The 22783-nt window shown below is 47.4% G+C and overlaps 1 protein-coding gene across 1 annotated transcript in view; it reads left to right on the forward strand.

Moving 5' to 3' along the window:
- Window positions 1–6263: 6263 nt before the first annotated feature.
- Window positions 6264–22783, forward strand: part of LOC131764153 (death-inducer obliterator 1-like) — a 30016-nt gene continuing 13496 nt past the window's right edge. The window contains exons 1-3 of the mRNA XM_059077149.2: window positions 6264–6773; window positions 16487–16762; window positions 17556–17751. Of these exons, the coding sequence (XP_058933132.1) occupies window positions 6264–6773; window positions 16487–16762; window positions 17556–17751 (982 nt within the window). The remainder of the gene's footprint in view (window positions 6774–16486; window positions 16763–17555; window positions 17752–22783) is intronic.

Below are 22783 nucleotides of genomic sequence, written 5' to 3' on the forward strand. Positions count from 1 at the left end.
TGTTTAGCCTCCATGTGTTTGTATTTTTTACAGATCTTTTCCTGTAATTGATATCTAGTCTCATAGCGTTGTGGTCAGAAAAGATACTTGATACGATTTCAATTTTCTTAATTTTGCCAAGGCTAGATTTGTGACCCAAGATATGATCTATCCTGGAGAATGTTCCATGGGCACTTGAGAAAAATGTGTATTCTGTTGTTTTTGGATGGAATGTCCTATAAATATCAAGTAAATCCATCTTGTATAATGTATCATTTAAAGCTTGTGTTTCCTTATTTGTTTTCATTTTGGATGATCTGTCCATTGGTGACAGTGGGGTGTTAAAGTCCCCTGCTATGATTGTGTTACTGTTGATTTCCCCTTTTATGGCTGTTAGTATTTTCCTTATGCATTGAGGTGCGCCTATGTTGGGTGCATAAATATTTACAATTGTTATATCTTCTTCATGGATTGATCCCTTGATCATTATGTAGTGTCCTTCTTTGTCTCTTGTAATAGTTTTTATTTTAAAGTCTATTTTGTCTGATATGAGAATTGCTACTCCAGCTTTCTTCTGATTTCCTTGCATGGAATATCTTTTTCCATCCCCTCACTTTCAGCCTGTAAGTGTCCCTAGGTCTGAAGTGGGTCTCTTGTAGACAGCATATATATGGGTCTTGTTTTTGTATCCATTCAGCCAGTCTGTGTCTTTTGGTGGGAGCATTTAATCCATTTACATTTAAGGAAATGATTTGATATGTATGTTCCTATTACCATTTACTTAATTGTTTTGGGTTGTTCTTGTAGTTCTTTTCCTTCTCTTGTGTTTCTTGCCTAGAGAAGTTCCTTTAGCATTTGTTGTAAAGCTGGTTTGGTGGTGCTGAACTGTCTCAGCTTTTGCTCGTTTGTAAAGGTTTTAATTTCTCCATCAAATCTGAATGAGATCCTTGCTGGGTAGAGTCATCTTGGGTTGCAGGTTTTTTTTTCCTTCATCCCTTTAAATATGCCCTGCCACTCCCTTCTGGCTTGTAGAGTTTCTGCTGAAAGATCAGATGTTAACCTTATGGGGATTCCCTTGTGTATTATTTGTTGTTTTCCCCTTGCTGCTTTTAATATGTTTCCTTTGTATTTAATTTTTGACATTTTGATTATTATGTGTCTTGGCATATCTATCCTTGGATTTATCCTGTATGGGACTCTCTTTGCTTCCTGGACCTGATTGACTATTTCCTTTCCTATATTAAGGAAGTTTTCAACTATAATCTCTTCAAATATTTTCTCAGTCCCTTTCTTTTTCTCTTCTTCTTCTGGGACCCCTTTAATTCAAATGTTGGTGCATTTAATGTTGTCCCGGAGGTCTCTGAGACTGTCCTCAGTTCTTTTCATTCTTTTTTCTTTCTTCTGCTCTGCAGTAGTTATTGCCACTATTTTATCTTCCAGGTCACTTACCTGTCTTTCTGCCTAAGTTATTCTGCTATTGATCCCATCTAGAGTATTTTTCATTTCATTTATTGTGTTGCTCATCATTACTTGCTTCCTCTTTATTTCTTCTAGGTCCTTGTTAACTGTTTCTTGCAATTTGTCTATTCTATTTCCAAGATTTTGAACCATCTTTACTATCATTATTCTGTATTCTTTTTCAGGTAGACTGGCTATTACCTCTTCATTTGTTAGGTCTGGTGGGTTTTTATCTTGCTCCTTCATCTGCTGTGTGTTTTTCTGTCTTCTCATTTTTCTTATATTACTGTGTTTGGGATCTCCTTTTTGCAGGCTGCAGGTTCATAGTTCCCTCTGTTTCTGGTGGCTGTCCCCAGTGGCTGAGGTTGGTTCAGTGGTTTGAACAGGTTTCCTGGTTGGGAGGACTTGTGCCTCTGTTCTGGTGGATGAGGCTGGATCTTGTCTTTCTGGTGGGCAGGTCCACGTCTAGTGGTGTGTATCGGGATGTTGGTAGCCTTATTATGATTTTAGGCAGCCTCTCTGCTAATGGATGGGGCTGTAGACCTGTCTTGCTCTTTGTTGGGCATAGGGTGTCCAGCACTGTTCGTTGCTGTCCTTGAGTGAAGCTGGGTCTTGGTGTTGAGATGGAGGTCTCTGGGAGATTTTTGCCATTTGATATTACGTGGAGCTGGGAGGTCTCTTGTGGACCAGTGTCCTGAGGTTGGTTCTCCCACCTCAGAGACACAGCCTTGACACCTGGCTGGAGTGCCAAGAGCCTTTAATCCACACGGCTCAAAACAAAAGGGAGAAAAAAACAGAAAGGAGAGAAAGGAAGGAAGGAAGGAGGAAGGGAGGAAGGAAGGAAGGAGGGAAGTAGGGAAGAAAGGAAGAAGAAAAGGGAGAAGACAAAATAAAGTAGGATAAAATATAGTTATTAAAATAAAAATAATTATTAAGAAGAAAAATTTCTATTAAAGAACCCCCCCAAAAAAAATGGGTCAGTCTAACCCTAGGACAAATGGTGAAAGCAAAGCTATACAGACAAAATCTCACACAGCAGCACCCACATACACACTCACAAAAAGAAAAAAGGGGAAAATAATAGTATATCTTGCTCCCAAAGTCCACCTCCTCAACTTGGGATATTTCGCTGTCTATTCAGGTTTTCCACAGATACAGGGCACTTCAAGTTGACTGTGGAGCTTTAATCTGCTGCTTCTGAGGCTGCTGGGAGAGACCTCCCCCTCTCTTTGTTTGCACAGCTCCTTGGGTTCAGCTTTAGACTTGGCCCCGCCTCTGCGTGTAGGTCGTCAGAGGATGTCTGCCCTTTGCTCAGACAGGACGGGGTTAAAGGAGCAGCTGATTCGGGGGCTCTAGCTCACTCAGGCCAGGGGGAGGGAGGGGCCCGGACGCCTGGCGAGCCTGCGCCGTCAGAGGCCGGCGTGACGCTGCACCGGCCCGAGGCACACCGTGCGTTTTCCCAGGGAAGCTGTCCCTGATTCCCGGGACCCCGGGACCCCGGCAGTGTTGGGCTGCACAGGCTTCCAGGAGGGGCAGTGTGGAGAGTGACCTGTGCTCTCACACAGGCCTCTTGGTGGCGGCAGTAGCAACCCTAGCATCCCACACCCGTCTCTGTTGTCCATGCCGACAGCCGCGGCTCGTGCCCCTTTCTGGAGCTCCTTTACGCGGTGCCCTTAATCCCGTCGCCTCGCACCCCAGGAAGCGAAGAGGCAAGAAAAAGTCTCTTGTCTCTTCGGTAGCTCCGCCCCCGTTTCTGGAGCTCCTTTAAGTGGCGCTCTTAAACCCCTCTCCTCGCGCACCAGGAGGCAAAGAGTGAAGAAAAGGTCTCTTGACTCTTTGGCAGCTCCAGACTTCAACTGGATTCCCTCCTGGCCAGCCGTGGTGCACTAACCCCTTCAGGCTGTTTTCACTCTGCCAACTCCAGACCTTTCCCTGGGATCCACTGGAGGCTCAGTTCCCAGCCCCGCCCACCCCGGCGGGTGAGCAGACAAGCCTCTCGGGCTGGTGAGTGCTGGTCGGCACCGATCCTCTGCAGAATCTCTCCTCTTTGCCCTCTGCACCCTGTTGCTGCGCTCTCCTCCGCGGCTCCGAAGCTTCCCCTTCTGCCACTGGCAGTCTCCGCCCGCGAAGGGGCTCCTAGTGTGTGGAAACCTTTCCTCCTTCACGACTCCCTCCCACTGGTGCAGGTCCCGTCCCTATTCTTTTGTCTCTGTTTATTCTTTTTTCTTTTGCCCTACCCAGGTACGTGGGCAGTTTCTTGCCTTTGCGGAGGTCTGAGGTGTTCTGCCAGCGTTCGGTGGGTGTTCTATAGGAGAAGTTCCACGTGTAGATGTATTTCTGATGTATCTGTGAGGAGGAAGGTGATCCCTGCGTCTTACTCTTCCGCCATCTTCCTAGATTCTATTTCCTAGATTTTTAACTAAAAGGATGACATAGGTATAGTGTTCTAGGGCTTCCCTGGTGGCACAGAGGTGAAGAATCCAATCCGCCTGCCAAGGCAGGGGACACGGGTTCGATCCCTGGTCAGGGAACGTAAGATCCCACATGCAGCGGAGCAACTAAACCCATGTGCGACAACTACTGAGCCTGTGCTCTAGAGCCCATGAGCCACAGCTACTGAGCCCGCGTGCCACAACTACTGAAGCCATGTGCCTAGAGCCCGTGCTCCACAACAAGAGAAGCCACCACAATGGGAAGCCCCCTGCTCGCTGCAACTAGAGCAAAGCCATGCACAGCAACAAAGACCAACGCAGCCAAAAATTAAATAGATTTTAAAAAAAGAGTTTCTAAATAATGACTTTCATGTGTAATTTTTTTGTTCATCTTTTTATGGTTTGTTCCTTTCTCTCTGTCTCTGGTGTTTTATTGACCTGGGTCCATCTCAAGAGTAGGATTGTAATTGGAAAGCAGCTGGTACCAGTGATCAGTTTAGAAACCCTCCTTCCCACTGAGGCCTCTGCCCCCCGCCCACCAGCTTCCTCCCCACCAGTGCGCCAGTTGTGGCCTGTGCAGCCCCGTGCTTTCAGAGTGTAGTGGAAGTATCTTCCCTTCTTTCACAGTCCTTAAGGAAGCGGGGCACTTTGTTTTGTGGATTTTGTTTGTCGACTCACCGAATAGTCTTTGTAGGTCACGTAATGTACATTCAAATAAGAGGTTGTTTGGAAAGCTTCGTGCCTTTTTTCTCTTAAACATGATTTTAGTTATAGTTGCTTTAAATCTTTAAACTGTTTTGTTGTTTTCTTTTAGGAGCTTACTCCGTGGTGACAGTCTCGAGATAATCTGCATTGTCATCTGTGAATAGTGACCAGCAGCAGCAGAGTGGTTTGGGGCTTGGCGCTTCCCTTGGACCCGCAGTTGCATCGGCCAGGTTTTGGTAGTTTTTAGGAAGTCGGAAGAAGCGCCCAAGATTCTGTGTGGGGCAGGTAACATGGCAACAGTGTTAAAGGCCAGCAACACAAGTTTAAGTTTTGATGTCATGTTTTCTATTTCAAAAGCGGCATTGTATGTAAAGAAACTGATGTAATGTTAGTATTTGTTTGAAATGGTTTAAGCTTTAGCCCAAGATTTCTTGAAGAGTGTCTAATTGTGTGTTAAGAATTTGATTCAGAACACTCGTTTATTGTTACATGGGTGGGTTTTTTAGTGCATTTACGATGACGTTGTATATTCTCTCTGGTGAGAACTGTATTTTGTAGAGGAGAGTCCTTCCTGCAGAAAGCCTTGGGTGGCCAGGACAGTGGTGTGGTCCTTTGTGGCACAGGTGCTGATGTCACAGCTACTCCTGCAAGCTTCCAAGTGGCCTGGGAGAGTGGGGGCCTAGGCCCAGGGTCGGGGAGTTGCAGAGCTGGACATGGAAATGGGAGGTGGGAACCAAACTTAGTGGGAACCAAAAAGAGAATTCAGTTGTGTGTGATTTTGAATTTTGTGTATTTTCTGTTTGAAGGTTCTCATTCTGTACTAGTCCTTCCCCTGGGATGGAACATGGCATAAAACCTGAGTCATCGTTAGCATTTAAATGTAATTGAAGCCTGCACAGCTTGGAAACAAATTCTCAACATATATACTACCTTTTTCAGGCTTTTTCATTTTAAACAGGAGTGAAGTTTTCAAAAACACGACCCTTTAAAAAGTCTGTTAGAAAGAGGAGAGACGAAATATACACCAAAGGTGCTGTGTGGTCAGTATTTTCTCAGTGTCCCAATCGTCTGCTGCTGCAGACCCTGCACGCAGAGCTGGATGGGCCCATCTTGTGTCAACACAATCGTGGCTCGGGAATCTGGGCAGGGTTCAGCGGGGTCTGGGTGTGGGTGTTCAGGTTCCGAACCCCCCATCTCCACGTGATCCCTGCAGGAGCGTGGTCAGACGTCTCACACGCAGCTCGGGGCTTCCAAGCGCTAGGCCCAGAGCCAGCACGGCGCTCTGTCCACCGAGCTCTGTGGGGAGAGCCCAAGGCCCCCGCCACCCTGTCCTGTCCTGTCCACGCTGCCGCTCACTTCCTCTTTCCACGCTACCTCTTGTACAAATCCTCGTCCTCAGCAGTTGACAAATTCACGGATTTGGTTTGCTAGCTGTGTTTTTCTACTGAACGTTAGATACAAAACTGTTACAGTTTTCTTCAAGAATCCCTTTGAATCCTCTCAGCGCACTTTAGGAAACACCTTCAGTTTTTAGGTGGAGAATTGTTGCGATTCACCGTGTCTGGGTTTTCCTCCATGCGGGTGGTGGCCCTTCTCGTGCGCTCTCGTGGCTGGTGGGTGCCGGTCGTGGGCCTGGACCGCGGCCCTGGCTGATGCCTGGCGTGGTTTGGTTGCATTTCCTTGTTAGGTATGGACGAGGAGGGTGACCCGAGTGGTGAGGACGCACCCAAGGCCATCAAGCCCACCAGTAAAGAGTTCAGGAAGACGCAGGTGTTGCAGAGGACCACCATCACCAAGCGCAAGGGCGCCGGGGATGTGGAGGTGGATGCCATGGAGCCGCTGCCCCGGCAGCAGCAGAGCCTGTCGCGAAGGCAGCCGAAGCGGACTGAGTGGGTGGAGGAGTCCCTGACCACGGTACGGTGCCGGGGCCGGAGGGGTACCCCCGTGTCCCTAGAGGACTGGGCGGAGCGGGCATCCTGTCCGGTGACAGATGAGGGGAGCATGGAAAGCACCTCGGACGGGACGAGCGGTCCTGGGTCTGGTTCCACGGGTGCTAAGGAACGAACGGCCTCCTGGGCAAAGGCCAGAGGGCGTGGTGACGAGGATGACACCTCCGATAGTGACAGTGACGGGTCAGCGGTAGAGGTGAGTGTGGAGCCGTCATCGGCCGTTGGCAGAAACCTCAAGACAGAAGCGTTTGTCTTCTGAGATAAGTGAGCTTTTCCCAGGAGTGGCATTGTGCGCGGGGCTGGGCTCTGCCAGCTCCCAGGTCCATGCACCTGCTCGAGGCTGGCAGGCCTATCTCTTCTTTCTCTGTGTTTGTTAATCATATCTATCTCTTATGCTGCTATTATTGACTTAACATTTTCCATCAGTGGGCTCACTTTTTAAAGTCTTCCCGTAAGTTTTCTCATGAATGGATCCTGAGTTTGAAGTACAAATGTGAGCAAACAAAATTATTTTTGAGTCACGGGGGCACGTGTGCACCTATATTACCCGTCACTGCCTTGAGAGAACCCGTGGTCTTGTCCCTGCCTCGCAGCAAGGTGCCAAGGCCAGCGGTGGTGACCGCACGGCTCCCCAGGGTGACAAGACAGCTGCGGCTGGCGTGCCCTCTGTGATGGTGTTCTCCCGCTCACCAGTGCTCGTGCAGCTCGATTTTCTCCTTTCCCAGCTCTGGTCACTCGTGTCCCCTGCCCAAGGGCCATGATTCTTTGTCATGGTTTCCGTGAATCTTGAGAGCTGTCTCAGGCTCTCATGATTGTCCTACTCAGAGCACGTTTTCACCCCAGGCCTTCCTTGAATTGGGGCCCATGCCGCCCCCACAGCCCATTCTCTAGCCAGTGTTGGGCATGCAGATGGCTTTGCCGTGGCCGTGTCATAGCTCCCCACCATCTCTCCCTTGCACTGAGGTAGCCTCGTGGGCTGGACCGTTTAAATTTTACCTGTCATGGGGGTATGAGGAGGCACTGAGTGGAAGTATGATAACTGGTAAGGAAGAAGAATTAATAGAAATGTAAGTCAGTAGGAAACGTCATGTTATTGCTGATGGATTTGAGACTACACATAAACTTAAGTATTTCTCTGAGTAAACCTTGGATTCTGCGGAGGAAATACAATTAAGTGCATAATAATATATATGTATATATATATATATACATATATTTTTTTTTTTTTTTTTGCGGTACACGGGGCTCTCACTGCTGTGGTCTCTCCCGTTGTGGAGCGCAGGCTCAGCGGCCATGGCTCATGGGCCTAGACGCTCCGCGTCATGTGGGATCTTCCCGGGCCAGGGCACGAACCCGTGTCCCCTGCATTGGCAGGCGGACTCTCAACCAGTGCGCCACCAGGGAAGCCCTTAAGTGCATAATTTGAGATATAAGATTTTGCTTAAGTACATTCGAGGGGTATGTTCACGTATGTTATTAGTCTCGACCATCAAAACATTCTCTAGAGATCATGGACAGCTGTGTGTAGCCCTTGTAGTGAACCAGGTTCTTACTGCATGGCAGGCAACCACAGACTTGTTTAGCAGCTTAAACAACACACACTTATTAGCTCAGAAATCCAGGCCTGGCTTAGCTGGGCCCTCTCTGCTCTGGGTCTTACAAGACTGCCCTCTAGGTGTCGGTGGGGGCTGAGGTCCCATCAGAGGCTCAGCTGGGGAAAGATCCACTTCCAAAAGCTCTAATTTGATTTAGCATGTAAAATATGTCCCGGGCAATTTTTGTGGCATGGTAATACCAAAAAGTTACCTGTTGTTTCTGAGACCCACGTTTTTTTTGTTTTCTTTTTGTTGTGTTTTGTTTTGTTTTTAACATCTTTACTGGAGTAAAACTGTTTTACAATGGTGTGTTAGTTTCTGCTTTACAACAAAGTGAATTAGTCATACATATACATATGTTCCCATATCTCTTCCCTCTTGCATCACCCTCCCTCCCACCCTCCCTATCCCACCCCTCTAGGTGGTCACAAAGCACAGAAGTGAACTCCCTGTGCTATGCAACTGCTTCCCACTAGCCATCTATTTTACATGTGGTAGTGTATATATGTCCATGCCACTCCCTTACTTCATCACAGCTTACCCTTCCCCCTCCCCATATCCTCAAGTCCAAGCTCTAGTAGATCTGTGTTTTATTCACATCCTACCACTAATCTCTTCATGACATTTTTTTCTCAGATTCCATATATATGTGTTAGCATACGGTATTTGTTTTTCTCCTTCTGACTTACTTCACTTTGTATGACAGACTGCAGGTCTATCCACCTCATTACAAATAACTCAGTTTCATTTCTTTTTATGGCTGAGTAATATTCCATTGTATATATGTGCCACATCTTCTTTATCCATTCATCTGTTGATGGATATTTAGGTTGCTTCCATGTCCTGGCTATCGTAAATAGAGCTGCAATGAACATTTTGGTACATGACTCTTTTTGAATTATGGTTTTTTCAGGGTGTATGCCCAGTAGTGGGACTGCGGGGTCATATGGTAGTTCTAGCTGTAGTTTTTTAAGGAACCTCCATACTGTTCTCCATAGTGGCTGTATCAATTTACATTCCCACCAACAGTGCAAGAGTGTTCCCCTTTCTCCACACCCTCTCCAGCATTTATTGTCTCTAGAGTTTTTGATGATGACCATTCTGACCGGTGTGAGATGATATCTCATTGTAGTTTTGATTTGCATCTCTCTAATGATTAATGATGTTGAGCATTCTTTCATGTGTTTGTTAGCAATCTGTATATCTTCTTTGGAGAAATGTCTATTTAGTTCGTCTGCCCATTTTTGGATTGGGTTGTTTGGGTTTTTTTATTATTGATCTGCCTGAGTTGCTTACAAATTTTGGAGATTAATCCTTTGTCAGTTGCTTCATTAGCAAATATTTTCTCCCATTCTGAGGGTTGTCTTTTGGTCATGTTTATGGTATCCGTTGCTGTGCAAAAGCTTTTAAGTTTCATTAGGTCCCATTTGTTTATTTTTGTTTTTATTTCCATTTCTCTAGGAGGTGGGTCAAAAAGGATCTTACTGTGATTTATGTCTTAGAGTGTTCTGCCTATGTTTTCCTCTAAGAGTTTGATAGTGTGTGGCCTTACTTTTACGTCTTTAACCCATTTTGAGTTTATTTTTGTGTGTGATGTTAGGGAGTGTTCTAATTTCATACTTTTACATGTACCTGTCCAGGTTTCCCAGCACCACTTATTGAAGAGGCTGTCTTTTCTCCACTGTATATCCTTCCCCTCCTTTATCAAAGATAAGGTGACCATATGTGTGTGGGTTTATCTCTGGGCTTTCTATCCTGTTCCATTGAACTATATTTCTGTTTTTGTGCCAGTACCATACTGTCTTGATTACTGTAGCCTTGTAGTATAGTCTGAAGTCAGGGAGCCTGATTCCTCCAGCTCCATTTTTCGTTCTCAATATTGCTTTGGCTATTCGGGGACTTTTGTATTTCCATACAAATTGTGAAATTTTTTGTTCTAGTCCTGTAAAAAATGCCAGTGGTAGTTTCTTAGGGATTGCATTGAATCTGTAGATTGCTTTGGGTAGTAGAGTCATTTTCACAATGTTGATTCTTCCAATCCAAGAACATGGTATATTTCTCCACCTATTTGTATCATCTTTAATGTCTTTCATCAGTGTCTTACAGTTTTCTGCATACAAGTCTCCTGTCTCCTTAGGTAGGTTTATTCCTAGATATTTTATTCTTTTTGTTGCAATGGTAAATGGGAGTGTTTTTTTAATTTCACTCTCAGATTTTTCATCATTAGTGTATAAGAATGCCAGAGATTTCTGTGCATTAATTTTGTGTCCTGCTACTTTACCAAATTCATTGATGAGCTCTAGTAATTTTCTGGTAGCATCCTTAGGATTCTCTATGTATAGTATCATGTCATCTGCAGACAGTGACAGCTTTACTTCTTCTTTTCCTATTTGGATTCCTTTTATTTCTTTATTTTCTCTGATTGCTGTGGCTAAAACTTCCAAAACTAGGTTGAATAAGAGTGGTGAGAGGGGGCAACCTTGTCTTGTTCCTGATCTTAGTGGAAATGGTTTCAGTTTTTCACCATTGAGAACAATGCTGGCTGTGGGTTTGTCATATATGGCCTTTATTATGTTGAGGAAAGTTCCCTCTATGCCTACTTTCTGCAGGGTTTTTATCATAAATGGGTGTTGAATTTTGTCAAAAACTTTCTCTGTATCTATTGAGATGATCATATGGTTTTTCTCCTTCAGTTTGTTGATATGGTGTATCACGTTGATTGATTTTGCGTATATTGAAGAATCCTTGCATTCCTGGAATAAACCCCACTTGATCATGGTGTATGATGCTTTTAATGTGCTGTTGGATTCTGTTTGCTAGTATTTCGTTGAGGATTTTTGCATCTATGTTCATCAGTGATACTGGCCTGTAGTTTTCTTTCTTTGTGAAGTTTTTGTCTGGTTTTGGTATCAGCGTGATGTTGGCCTCATAGAATGAGTTTGGGAGTGTTCCTCCCTCTGCTATCTTTTGGAAGAGTTTGAGAAGGATAGGTGTTAGCTCTTTTCTAAATGTTTGTTAGAATTCGCCTGTGAAGCCATCTGGTCCTGGGCTTTTGTTTGCTGGAAGATTTTTAATCACAGTTTCCATTTCAGTGCTTGTGATTGGTCTGTTCATATTTTCTATTTCTTCCTGGTTCAGTCTCGGCAGGTTGTGCATTTCTAAGAATTTGTCCATTTCTTCCAGGTTGTCCTTTTTATTGGCATAGAGTTGCTTGTAGTAATCTCTAATAATCTTTTGTATTTCTGCAGTGTCAGTTGTTATGTCTCCTTCTTCATTTCTGATTCTATTGATTTGAGTCTTGTCCCTTTTTTTCTTGATGAGTCTGGCTAATGGTTTATCAATTTTATTTATCTTCTCAAAGAACCAGCTTTTAGTTTGATTGATCTTTGCTATTGTTTCCTTCACTTCTTTTTCTTTTGTTTCTGATCTGATCTTTATGATTTCTTTCCTTCTGCTAACTTTGGGTTTTTTTTTTTTCTTCTTTCTCTAACTGGTTTAGGTGCAAAGTTAGGTTGTTTATTCGAGATGTTTCCTGTTTCTTAAGGTGGGATTGTATTGCTATAAACTTCCCTCTTAGAACTGTTTTTGCTGTATCCCATAGGTTTTGGGTTGTCGTGGTTCCATTGTCATTTGTTTCTAAGTACTTTTTGATATCCTCTTGGATTTCTTCAGTGATCTCTTCGTTATTAAGTAGTGTATTGTTTAGCCTCCATGTGTTTCTATTTTTTACAGATCTTTTCCTGTAATTGATATCTAGTCTCATAGCGTTGTGGTCAGAAAAGATACTTGATACGATTTCAGTTTTCTTAATTTTGCCAAGGCTAGATTTGTGACCCAAGATATGATCTCTCCTGGAGAATATTCCATGAGCACTTGAGAAAAATGTGTATTCTGTTGTTTTTGGATGGAATGTCCTATAAATATCAAGTAAATCCATCTTGTATAATGTATCATTTAAAGCTTGTGTTTCCTTATTTATTTTCATTTTGGATGATCTGTCCATTGGTCACAGTGGGGTGTTAAAGTCCCCTACTATGATTGTGTTACTGTCGCTTTCCCCTTTTATGACTGTTAGTATTTGCCTTATGTATTGAGGTGCTCCTATGTTGGGTGCATAAGTATTTACAGTTGTTATATCTTCTTCATAGATCGATCCCTTGATCATTATGTAGTGTCCTTCTTTGTCTCTTGTAATAGTTTTTAAAGTCTATTTTGTCTGATATGAGAATTGCTAGTCCAGCTTTCTTCTGATTTCCATTTGCATGGAATATCTTTTTCCATCCCCTCACTTTCAGCCTGTAAGTGTCCCTAGGTCTGAAGTGGGTCTCTTGTAGACAGCATATATATGGGTCTTGTTTTTGTATCCATTCAGCCAGTCTGTGTCTTTTGGTGGGAGCATTTAATCCATTTACATTTAAGGTAATTATCGACATGTACGTTCCTGTTACCATTTAGTTAATTGTTTGGGGTTTGTTCTCGTAGGTCTTTTCCTTCTCTTGTGTTTCTTGCCTAGAGAAGTTCCTTCAGCATTTGTTGTAAAGCTGGTTTGGTGGTTCTGAACTGTCTCAGCTTTTGCTTGTCTGTAAAGGTTTTAATTTCTCCATCAAATCTGAATGAGATCCTTGCTGGGTAGAGTCATCTTGGTTGTAGGTTTTTTTCCTTCATCCCTTTAAATTTGTCCTGCCACTCCCTTCTGGCTTGTAGAGTTTCTGCTGAAAGATCAGATGTTAACCTTATGGGGATTCCCTTGTGTGTTATTTGTTGTTTTTCCCTTGCTGCTTTTAATATGTTTTCTTTGTATTAATTTTTGACAGTGTGATTATTATGTGTCTTGGCGTGTTTATCCTTGGATTTATCCTGTATGGGACTCTCTGTGCTTCCTGGAATTGATTGACTATTTCCTTTCCTATATTAGGGAAGTATTCAACTATAATCTCTTCAAATATTTTCTCAGTCCCTTTCTTTTTCTCTTCTTCTTCTGGGACCCCTTTAATTCAAATGTTGGTGCGTTTAATGTTGTCCCGGAGGTCTCTGAGACTGTCCTCAGTTCTTTTCATTCTTTTTTCTTTCTTCTGCTCTGCAGTAGTTATTGCCACTATTTTCTTTTTTTTTTTTTTTTTTTTTGCAGTACGCGGACCTCTCACCGCTGTGGCCTCTCCCGTTGCGGGGCACAGGCTCCGGACGCGCAGGCCCAGCGGCCACGGCTCACGGGCCCAGCCGCTCCGCAGCACGTGGGATCTTCCCGGACTGGGGCACGAACCTGTGTCCTCTGCATCGGCAGGCGGACTCTCAACCACTGCGCCACCAGGGAAGCCCTTGCCACTATTTTATCTTCCAGGTCACGTATCCGTCCTTCTGCCTCAGTTATTCTGCTATTGATCCCATATAGAGTATTTTTCATTTCATTTATTGTGTTGGTTATTGTTGCTTGCTTCCTCTTTATTTCTTCTACATCCTTGTTAAATGTTTCTTGCAATTTGTCTATTCTATTTCCAAAATTTTGGATCATCTTTACTATGATTACTCTGAATTCATTTTCAGGTAGCCTGTCTATTTCCTCTTCATTTGTTAGGTCTGGTGGGTTTTTATCTTGCTCCTTCATCTGCTGTGTGCTTTTCTGTCTTCTCGTTTTGCTTATCTTACTGTGTTTGGGATCTCCTTTCTGCAGGTTGCAGGTTCGTAGTTGCCGTTGTTTTTGGCAGATGTCCCCAGTGGCTAAGGTTGGTTCAGTGGGTTGTGTAGGCTTTCTGGTTGGGAGGACTTGTGCCTATGTTCTGGTGGATGAGGTTGTATCTTGTCTTTGTAGTGGGCAGGTCCATGTCTGGTGGTGTGTTTGGGGATGTTAGTAGCCTTATTATGATTTTTGGCAGGCTCTCTACTAATGGATGGCTCTGTAGTCCTGTCTTGCTAGTTGTTGGGCATAGGGTGTCCAGCACTGTAGCTTGCTGGCTGTTGAGTGAAGCTGGGTCTTGGTGTTGAGATGGAGATCTCTGGGAGATTTTCACCATTTGATGATATTGCATGGAGCTGGGAGGTCTCTTGTGGACCAGTGTCCCGAGGTTGGTTCTCCCACCTCAGAGACACAGCCCTGATGCCTGGCTGGAGGGGCAAGAGCCTTTAATCCACACAGCTCAGAATAAAAGGGAGAAAAAATAGAAAGGAAAGGAAAGAAAGGAAGGAGGGAAGGAAGGAAGAAATGAAGGACAGAAGAAGGCAAGGAAGGAAGGAAGAGAGGAAGCAAGGGAGGAAGGAAGGAAGGGAGGGAGGGAGGAAGGAAGGAAGGAAGGGAGGAAGGAATGGAGGAAAGGGAGGGAAGAAGGGAGGAAGGAAGGAAGGGAGGGAGAAAGGAAGGGCGGAAGGAAGAGAGGAAGAAAGGAAGAAGGAGGGAAGAAAGGAAGGAGGAAGACAAAATAAAGTAGGATAAAATATAGTTATTAAAATAAAAAATAATTATTAAGAAGAAAAATGTTATTTAAAAAAACAAAAAAATGGGTCAGTCTAACCCTAGGACAAATGGTGAAATCAAAGCTATACAGACAAAATCTCACACAGCAGCACACACATACACACTCCCAAAAAGAAAAAAAAGGGGGAAAATAATAGTATATCTTGCTCCCAAAGTCCACCTCCTCAGCTTGGGATATTTCGCTGTCTATTCAGGTATTCCACCAATGCAGGGAACATCAGGTTGATTGTGGAGCTTTAATCTGCTGCTTCTGAGGCTGCTGGGAGAGACCTCCCCCTTTCCTCTTTGTCCACACAGCTCCTGGGGTTCAGCTTTGGAGTTGGCCCCGCTTCTGCACGTAGGTCGCCCGAGGGTCTCTGCTCTTCACTCAGACAGGACGGGGTTAAAGGAGCATCTGATTCGGGGGCTCTGGCACAGGCCGGGGGGAGGGAGGGGCACGGACGCATGGCGAGCCTGCGGCGGCAGAGGCTGGCTTCATGCTGCCCCGGCCCGAGGCACGCCGCACGTTCTCCCGGGAAAGCTGTCCCTGGATCCCGGGACCCCGGCAGTGGCGGGCTGCACAGGCTCCCAGGAGGGGCAGTGTGGAGAGTGAATCTGTGCTCGCACACAGGCTTCTTGGTGGCGGCAGCAGCAACCCTAGCTTCCCACGCCCATCTCTGGTGTCGGCGTCGACAACCTGGCTCGCGCCCTTCTCTGGAGCTCCTTTAAGCGGCACGCTTAATCCCCTCTCCTCTTGCACCAGGAACCAAAGAGGCAAGAAAAATTCTCCTGTCTCTTCGGCAGCTCCGTGCCCATTTCTGGAGCTCCTTTAATCGGTGTGCTTAAACCCCTCTCCTCACGCACCCCAAAGCAATGGTCTGTTGCCTCTTCGGCAGCTGCAGACTTCTCCCGGACACCCTCCCGGCTAGCGGTGGTGCACTCACCCCTTCAGGCTGTGTTCACTCTGCCAACCCCAGTCCTCTCCCTGGGATCCCATTGAAGCCCTAGGCTCAGCTCCCAGCCCCTGCCCGCCCCTGCGGGTGAGCAGGCGAGCCTCTCAGGCTGGTGAGTGCAGGTGGGCACCGATCCTCTGCGGGAATCTCTGCTTTTCCCTCCGCACCCCTGTGGCTGCGCTCTCCTCCATGGCTCCAAAGCTTCCCCCATTTGCCACCCGCAATCTACACCAGCGAAGGGGCTCCTGGTGTGTGGAAACCTTTCCTCCTTCACAGCTCCCTCCCACTGGTGCAGGTCCCGTCCCTATTCTTTTGTCTCTGTTTATTCTTTTTTCTTTTGCCCTACCCAGGTACATGGGGTGTTTCTTGCCTTTTGGGAGGTCTGAGGTGTTCTGCCAGCGTTCGGTGGGTGTTCTATAGGAGAAGTTCCACGTGTAGATATATTTCTGATGTATCTGTGGGGAGCGAGGTGATCTCCGCGTCTTACACTTCTGCCATCTTCCAAACTGAGTCGAGACCCACGTTTAATCGGGTGTCCTAGGTGTCGTTTCACAACCTTGCCCGCGGAGCCTAGGCATGGGTGCCCTCTCAGCAGAGGCAGCAGTGGAATCCTCTCTCTCCTGGAGGCTCAGTTCCATTTTCAGGGTTTTCAGTTGATGAAGTTGGACCCCTTGGACTAAACCAGAGTCCTCTCACTTGGGATGTTAATTTCGTTGGTAAAGTCCCTGCCCATTTGCCCCATAAGGGAACCTGCTTGTGGTGTGAAATCCCATTGTGTTCAGAAGTGTGCAGCGTGCGTCCCGGGGTCCCCTTAGAGTTCTGCCTATCATGCGTGGCTTGAAGGGCAGTTAAGAACTTGAGTGCCTTACTCAGGGGAGGTAGATTTGTGTGTTTTGGATAAAGAAAGGTACATTTTTATTCATAATTTTTCATACATGATTAAAAGCAGTAATCTCGGAACTCTAAATAGTTAGGTTACAAAGTGCCATACCCACCAAAGTGGGTGAGTACATTGAAGCCGCGTGTGATCCTGCAGGTCGTAGAGGCGCCTGGTGCGGCCAGATGCATCGGCCCCGGGGGCTCGAGCGTGGCGCAGCCCGCCTCTGTCTACTGCCGCAGCGACCGTATCCTGAAACACGCCGCGGCCACCAAGCGCTTCCAGAGCGCAGGGAAAGAGAAGAAACCGCCTAAAGAGAAACCCAAGACAAATCCGGAAAACATCGTTCTTCAGAAATGTAGCGTTCAGGTAAGTTGACTGAGACCAACCATTTGTGTAGTTGAAACCAAAAGTGCCTGGAGGTTACAGCCTCGGTGGGTTGATGTGGAGTGTAGGGCACACAGGCCCAGACAGGATGCAGGCACCTTCACACTGCCCTCCGCCTTGCCCACCAGTGTTCTCGTCAGAATTACAAGCAGGCACGTGTTCTCATGTTTTTCTTCTCTGCCTCTAGCCGAGGGATTAATTGCTAGAAACATGGGAACCAGCTGCTGCATGGAATATCTCTCCACCCACCCACCAGCCCCGCTGGGAGGAGAGCGGTTCCTGTTGGAGTCTATGTGGGGAGTTGACGCACAGGCAGCGAGCGGGTGGCAAGTGGGTTCTGGGGGTGCCGCACTGAGGGCCTGGTGAGGTACAGGGATGTCGTTTGTACGCCTGTCCTTTCTCCACGTGCTGTTGTGTCTGCAGTTCCTGCCTGTCCGTGTTGCTTGGACGTGTTCTCACACGGGGCCCCAGCGCACTGTGCTCTCCGCCTTGCTTCACTGCCTCACTCCATGGCCCCTCGGTTATGCTGGCGGCCTAGCACCTCATCAGGATGCTAGGATGGCGGATGATTCTGTCAGGGACCTTCTCATCGCTTGGATGTTGATGCGTGCCTGCTGGGTGTGGGGGAGTAGCCAAGGCCTCTGCCGAGCAGATGCAGTGTATTGGGCTTCGGATGGGCCAGGGGCTGATTGCGTTGTGACCCTCACTGCAGAGTGAAATGAGCAAACGTTAATTTCTGACCTTGTTAATGATTGGGGCTTTACTGATTATCCAGGCAGGCATTAAAATCTCTTCTGTGCACAAGAGACTGGCTCCAGAGAAGAAGAAGAACACAGTGAAGAAGATGGCCGTGGTCCTTGCTAAGGAGCCGACCTGTGAGAGCAGCACGCCATCCTGGGCCAGCGACCCCAATTACAATGCAGTAAAGCCAGAAAAGACTGCTGCCCCCTGGCCGCCACTGTTGTATAAATGTATGTATCACCCGGGGGGAGCTCTGGATGCTTCCCGGTCTTTCCGGAAGGAAAGAAATCGTGAGGTCGGAGAGACATCTTTTATCAGTTCCATGAGCTGTTTTTATCTGTCTCTTCCAGGTCTTTAGTGGCAAAACAATGTGGGTGGGACAAAGCAGCCTTGTACATCTCACCATTCTCCTCCCCCCATTTGGAGAGAGAACCCAAACTTGTCCTGATAAGGATTTACCTTGACAGCTGTTGTTTTTTTTTTTTTTTCATTTTAACATCTTTATTGGAGTATAATTGTTTTACAATAGTGTGTTAGTTTTCCCTCTACAACAAACTAAATCAGTTATACATACACACTTGCTCCCACATCTCCTCCCTCTTGCATCAGACAGCTGTTTTTAAAGTTATCCACATAGCTGGAATTTTCTTGGTCATTTGACATTCTCTCGTATTTTTAAGTGTTTTACTTTTTACAGGTTTTTAAAAAATAGGCAACTGTTCAGAAAATTAGTGCAAGGGCGGTTTTGCATGTACATGTACTTTTTCTGACAGAGACCCTCAGATGTACCCTGGCTGCCGCCCTTAGTTCTTGCGCTTTAGCGGGGCTGGGGGTGGGTAGAAGTTTCTAGCAGGATTGGTCCTGCTCACCTCACCTGCCCTTTGGCCTTCGTGTGGCCTCTGGGGCTCTGCATCTCCTATGGCACTGTTCACAGACGGTCCCGCGGCAGAGTCCCTTAGGTGACATCGAGTCCCAAGGGTTCTTTCTGAAGGTGCAGCTGTAAGCCTCCCACACGGTGGAGGAGTCTCAGGTGTATTTGAAGCTGTAAAGTAATGTTTTTGATTTTGTGCGCGTTGCACATGACCGTGCACGTAGTCAGTCTCACCTTCTGAAAGCTAACGAAGTAAACCTGGAAGATCGGTAAGAAGGGTTTCCACTTTGATTTCTGTCAAAGAAGGTCGGGGCGTTGCCGTGCACCTGGAGGCGTCCACAAGACAGCACAAAGGTAACGGCCGCTTAACCCGCCGGGGTCAGCAGGTGCCGCAGGCTATGAGCCCCAGAGTCTTAACACACCCCCGGCCCCCTCATGTTGCTTGAAGTAGCAGATGATGCAGGCACAGACAACTGTTAAAGTTGAACCTAGTCAAAGTGGTGAAAGTGCCTGTTGGCGGGTTTTGGAGGTGAGGGAAAGCAGCAGCTCTACTTCCAGCTGAGTCTCAGGTCTGGTGGCCAGTCCCCGCCAGTCCAGTTGGCGTAGACAGGAGATTGGAACGCCTGCCTCACACACAGCCTCGGCCCCGTTTCCTTCTCGTGGTTCATGCTGAGGGATGATGTGACCATTTTTTTCATATATTACCAGTCCAACATGAATTGGGTTTTGGTTTTCAAAAGCTGAAACTCAAAACAAGGAAGGGTCCATTTGCCTCCAGAGGTGTACTTGGTTTTTTGCAAGCTTGTTATGGCCAGTTCTCTGCACCTCTCTCTTGAGGTGTAAGTCGCTCAAATACTGCACATCAGTAAGAAAAATGTCAGTCTGGACAAGCTTTGTGTAGCCCCAGATCATGGCAGTTTGGCTTTGGACCCACATACAGACCCCTAGCGATGGAGAGCAGCTGGCGCGAGGGCCCCAGAGATGGAGATCAGGCCTCCCGAGTCTTTGGTGGGGATTCTCTCTGTTTCTGTGTAAGCATAACTTTACATGTATAGGAATAATTCAGTGCAGAATATTGAAGCAAAGGCACAAAAGCAAAATGGTTCTCTCTTGCTACTTGAATTTTCACACTAGGACAAGTCTTGACAGCCAAGAAACAAAGTTGAAATGAGAAACGTCCCCATACACGTGTCAGGCTGAGCTGAAAATAGAGCTGATGTCACAATGAGCAGAGCCCACTCCCCCCAACCCCTGCTGCTGCTCCACTGTGTCCTCTGAGCCCTGGATGGTCCCCTTAATGTGACCCGGTCCTTGTGGCGGTAGCTGCCTCGGCCTCACCCCTGAGCCTGGGTGGATCTGGGGCCCTGTGGGAATGGGGGGGGGACGCTCCGACCTGCACCACGTCGCCTTGCTTGGCGCCTGGTCACATGGGAAGCTCTTTGATTCCATTGGCATTTACAGCCAATCATTCTGAGTAGTGTCTCCCCCCATAGCCCCTACCGTGTCAGTGTGACAAAGCCCCATATCTGGGGATTTTCAGGGTAAATTGGCACCTCTTTGGCACAGGACAAAAGGTATAAAGCAGTGACCGTCCCTCAGGGTTTCTCACTGGTCTCTGTGAGGGGCCGCCCCGGTAATGGCTGTCACTCAGCTGTCACTGGGCTGGGGCCGCGCAATGCCCTGCGACTGGGCTTCTGGCCCGGCGCTGGTTCCTCTTCCTGCTGCACAGCACTGTCTGCTCCCAGTAACCCAGCTTCCACTCCCCTTTCCTCCTGTCCCCACCAAGGCCCACCAGTGCCACCCAGTGGCCTGCGATGCCATAACACCACGGCCCACCTTGCCATGTGACAAGGCCCCCACTTTCATGCTTATTGGGAAGTTAGCCAATTAGAGTGTTGCCGGTCCCTGAGCACACCAGCCTGCCTGGTTCCTACTGGACTTCACCACAAACAACTCCTTTCCAGTATAAACCAATGGGCAGAGCCAGCAGAAAGGACGTCATCTGGGGCGGTGGCTTGGCTACCGGCCAGCCTTTCCTCCTGTATCTGCTCCCCAAGACAGCACCTGGCCTGGAACATGGGCCACTCTTTTCCCCATAGGCAGCCCCCGGGATGGCCCAGACTGGGTGTACACCCCCACGAGGCCGTCTGTGTCCAGCACATGGGCAGGTGGTCACCCTGCCTCGAGCTGGCAGCACTGGGGGCCTGCCACTGCTGGAGCCACTCTACCGTGGGGGTGTGCTGCTTTCCTGATCTAGAACTGGTGCTTCGTGGTTGGTTGGTTACGCCTTGCTCTTCTGTGAATGTATACACAGAATACAGGTAAAAGGGAATTTGGATGAAGAATTTTGCAAATCTGAGTTTAGCTCTACTCAGAAGTAATGCTTCTGTCACTGTCAGACACTTGAGCACTACACAGTGTCACTGCCATTCCAGCAGCAGCTAACCCACATCCAGCTGATGGTGGGGCCAGACGCAACTGTTTTCTGTTTTGAGCATTTTTCCTCAAAGAAGTGGAGGGATAGAGCTGACTTGCTGTTGAGGGCCACCAGTTTCCACATCTTACCAACTTTTTATTTACATAATTATACTTACATATGCTCTGAGATGCGGGTGAGGGATAATGAAAGTTGACTTTTAAAAGCCAGAAGCAGCTAATTGTATAGAAGAGCAGCATAATGGTTAAGGAAAGCCATCCCCTGCTTTTTAAATAGATGACGTTCATTTACCGTTACCACTCTTGGATAGCAGGTCACTTTAATCACCTGTACTGTGAGTGCCCTAAAAATAAGCTCCTGGCTTCTGTTTTCCCTGAACGAGAGAGAGAGAAAACCCCGGTTAGACCTGTAGAAGCGTTGATTTTAGGGAGTGAATGTTTTCAAAGTCAACAGGAATTGTCACTTGAAACAATGTAAATGTCACATGATAAGATTTGATTGAGGCCCCATCATGGGCGCCTCATTGAGAATTCTGGAAGCACCTTAGGCCAGCTTTTTAGAGTTGCTTAAAAGTGTGCTACTAAAATAATCTCAGCAAAGTTTGTAAAAAGTCAGTGAGTGAGCTGGTTTTAGGACTCGATTTTAATCCTGACAGGTTTGTTCCTTCATCCCCTGCTGGCAGTCACAGCTGGCACCGGGTCCTGCCCCACTCCGCTCTCGTTCCTTCCCCCAAGAAGAGGGGCCTCTGTCCATTTCATTTAACCTAAGCTCTAGCAGCCCCCTACCCCCAGATTAGGTGCTGTGGACCCTGTTAGCCAAGGCTGAGCTGGTAAAGATAACTTTCCATGTACTGAGGTCTGGTAGCGCCTTAGGAATATGGATTTGAGCTGATGAAATAATATACGTAGAAACGTAGTTCTTAGCTTTAGTTCCTATGATGTTCCCAGTACCTACATTGTTAGACAGTTAGCTGTGACTTGCTGACGGGACATGGGTGACAGCAGGATGGATGTAGAGCACAAGCGGGCTGCCCAGCGGGGAGCAGGTTGTCTTGGGAAAGCCTGGACAGCCTAGCCCGGGGGTGCCGGCACACATGGGGCCAGTGATTGGGACACCGTGGACAAGGGGACATGAGGTTGGGGGGGCTCTGTGAGTTGAAAATAGGAGATTTGCAGTCAGGGCTGTTGCTTGATGACAGTGAAGCACTTCTAACACGGTTCTAAGTTTTGGATGTGTGTAGCGCTGTTGCAAACTTTGTAAAATTAAGTAATTTCACCTGTACTGTGAAATGGAAAAATCTTGCGGTCCCTGTCCCCGGGCTTTTAACACCTGTGGCTGAACTGGCCTGACGAGTGCTGGAGGAAGGCAGTCCTGGGAGCAGCGTTCTGGCCCTTCGCCAGGATGGTCACGCAGGGTGTAGGCTGTGAATGCCTTGGGGGGCTCTTGTGGGGTCAGGCCTTATTTGTAGACAGGGTCTCACCTCTCTCCCAGGACTTCACATTTTCTCCCTGCTTCACTAGGACAGTTGCAAGAAGCTCCGGCAGCTGACGGGAATTGGTGGGTCTTCAAGCCCTGCGTCAAATCGGAAGGCTGCTAGAGCATCTCGAAGTGTCCCGTTTAGAATCTGGGGGCTCACTGCACTGTGGGTAGTTTGAGAAAAGCCTGTGCCTGGGGAGGTGGCTTCTCCGTCGGTCCTGTGTGACGTGGCCCTAGGTGGTGTCCCTGTGCTCTCCTGGCTTGCTCCCTGGACCTGCCTGCCCCCCACCCCCCAACCCGTTCTGCCCTGGGTCCCAGATGTTCTGGGCGGTGGGCCTGAGCAGGGCCATCTGGGAACACGCCCCTGCTCTCAGTCACGGCTGCCCATGTACCTCTGCTGGGCCACACGCCCCTAAGACCGAGGGACTGGCCTTAGGATGAACCTGCTTGCTTGCCTCTGACTGTAATTCTGATGGTC

Source organism: Kogia breviceps, chromosome 10, assembly GCF_026419965.1.
Source record: "Kogia breviceps isolate mKogBre1 chromosome 10, mKogBre1 haplotype 1, whole genome shotgun sequence".
NCBI classification, from domain to species: Eukaryota; Metazoa; Chordata; class Mammalia; order Artiodactyla; family Physeteridae; genus Kogia; species Kogia breviceps.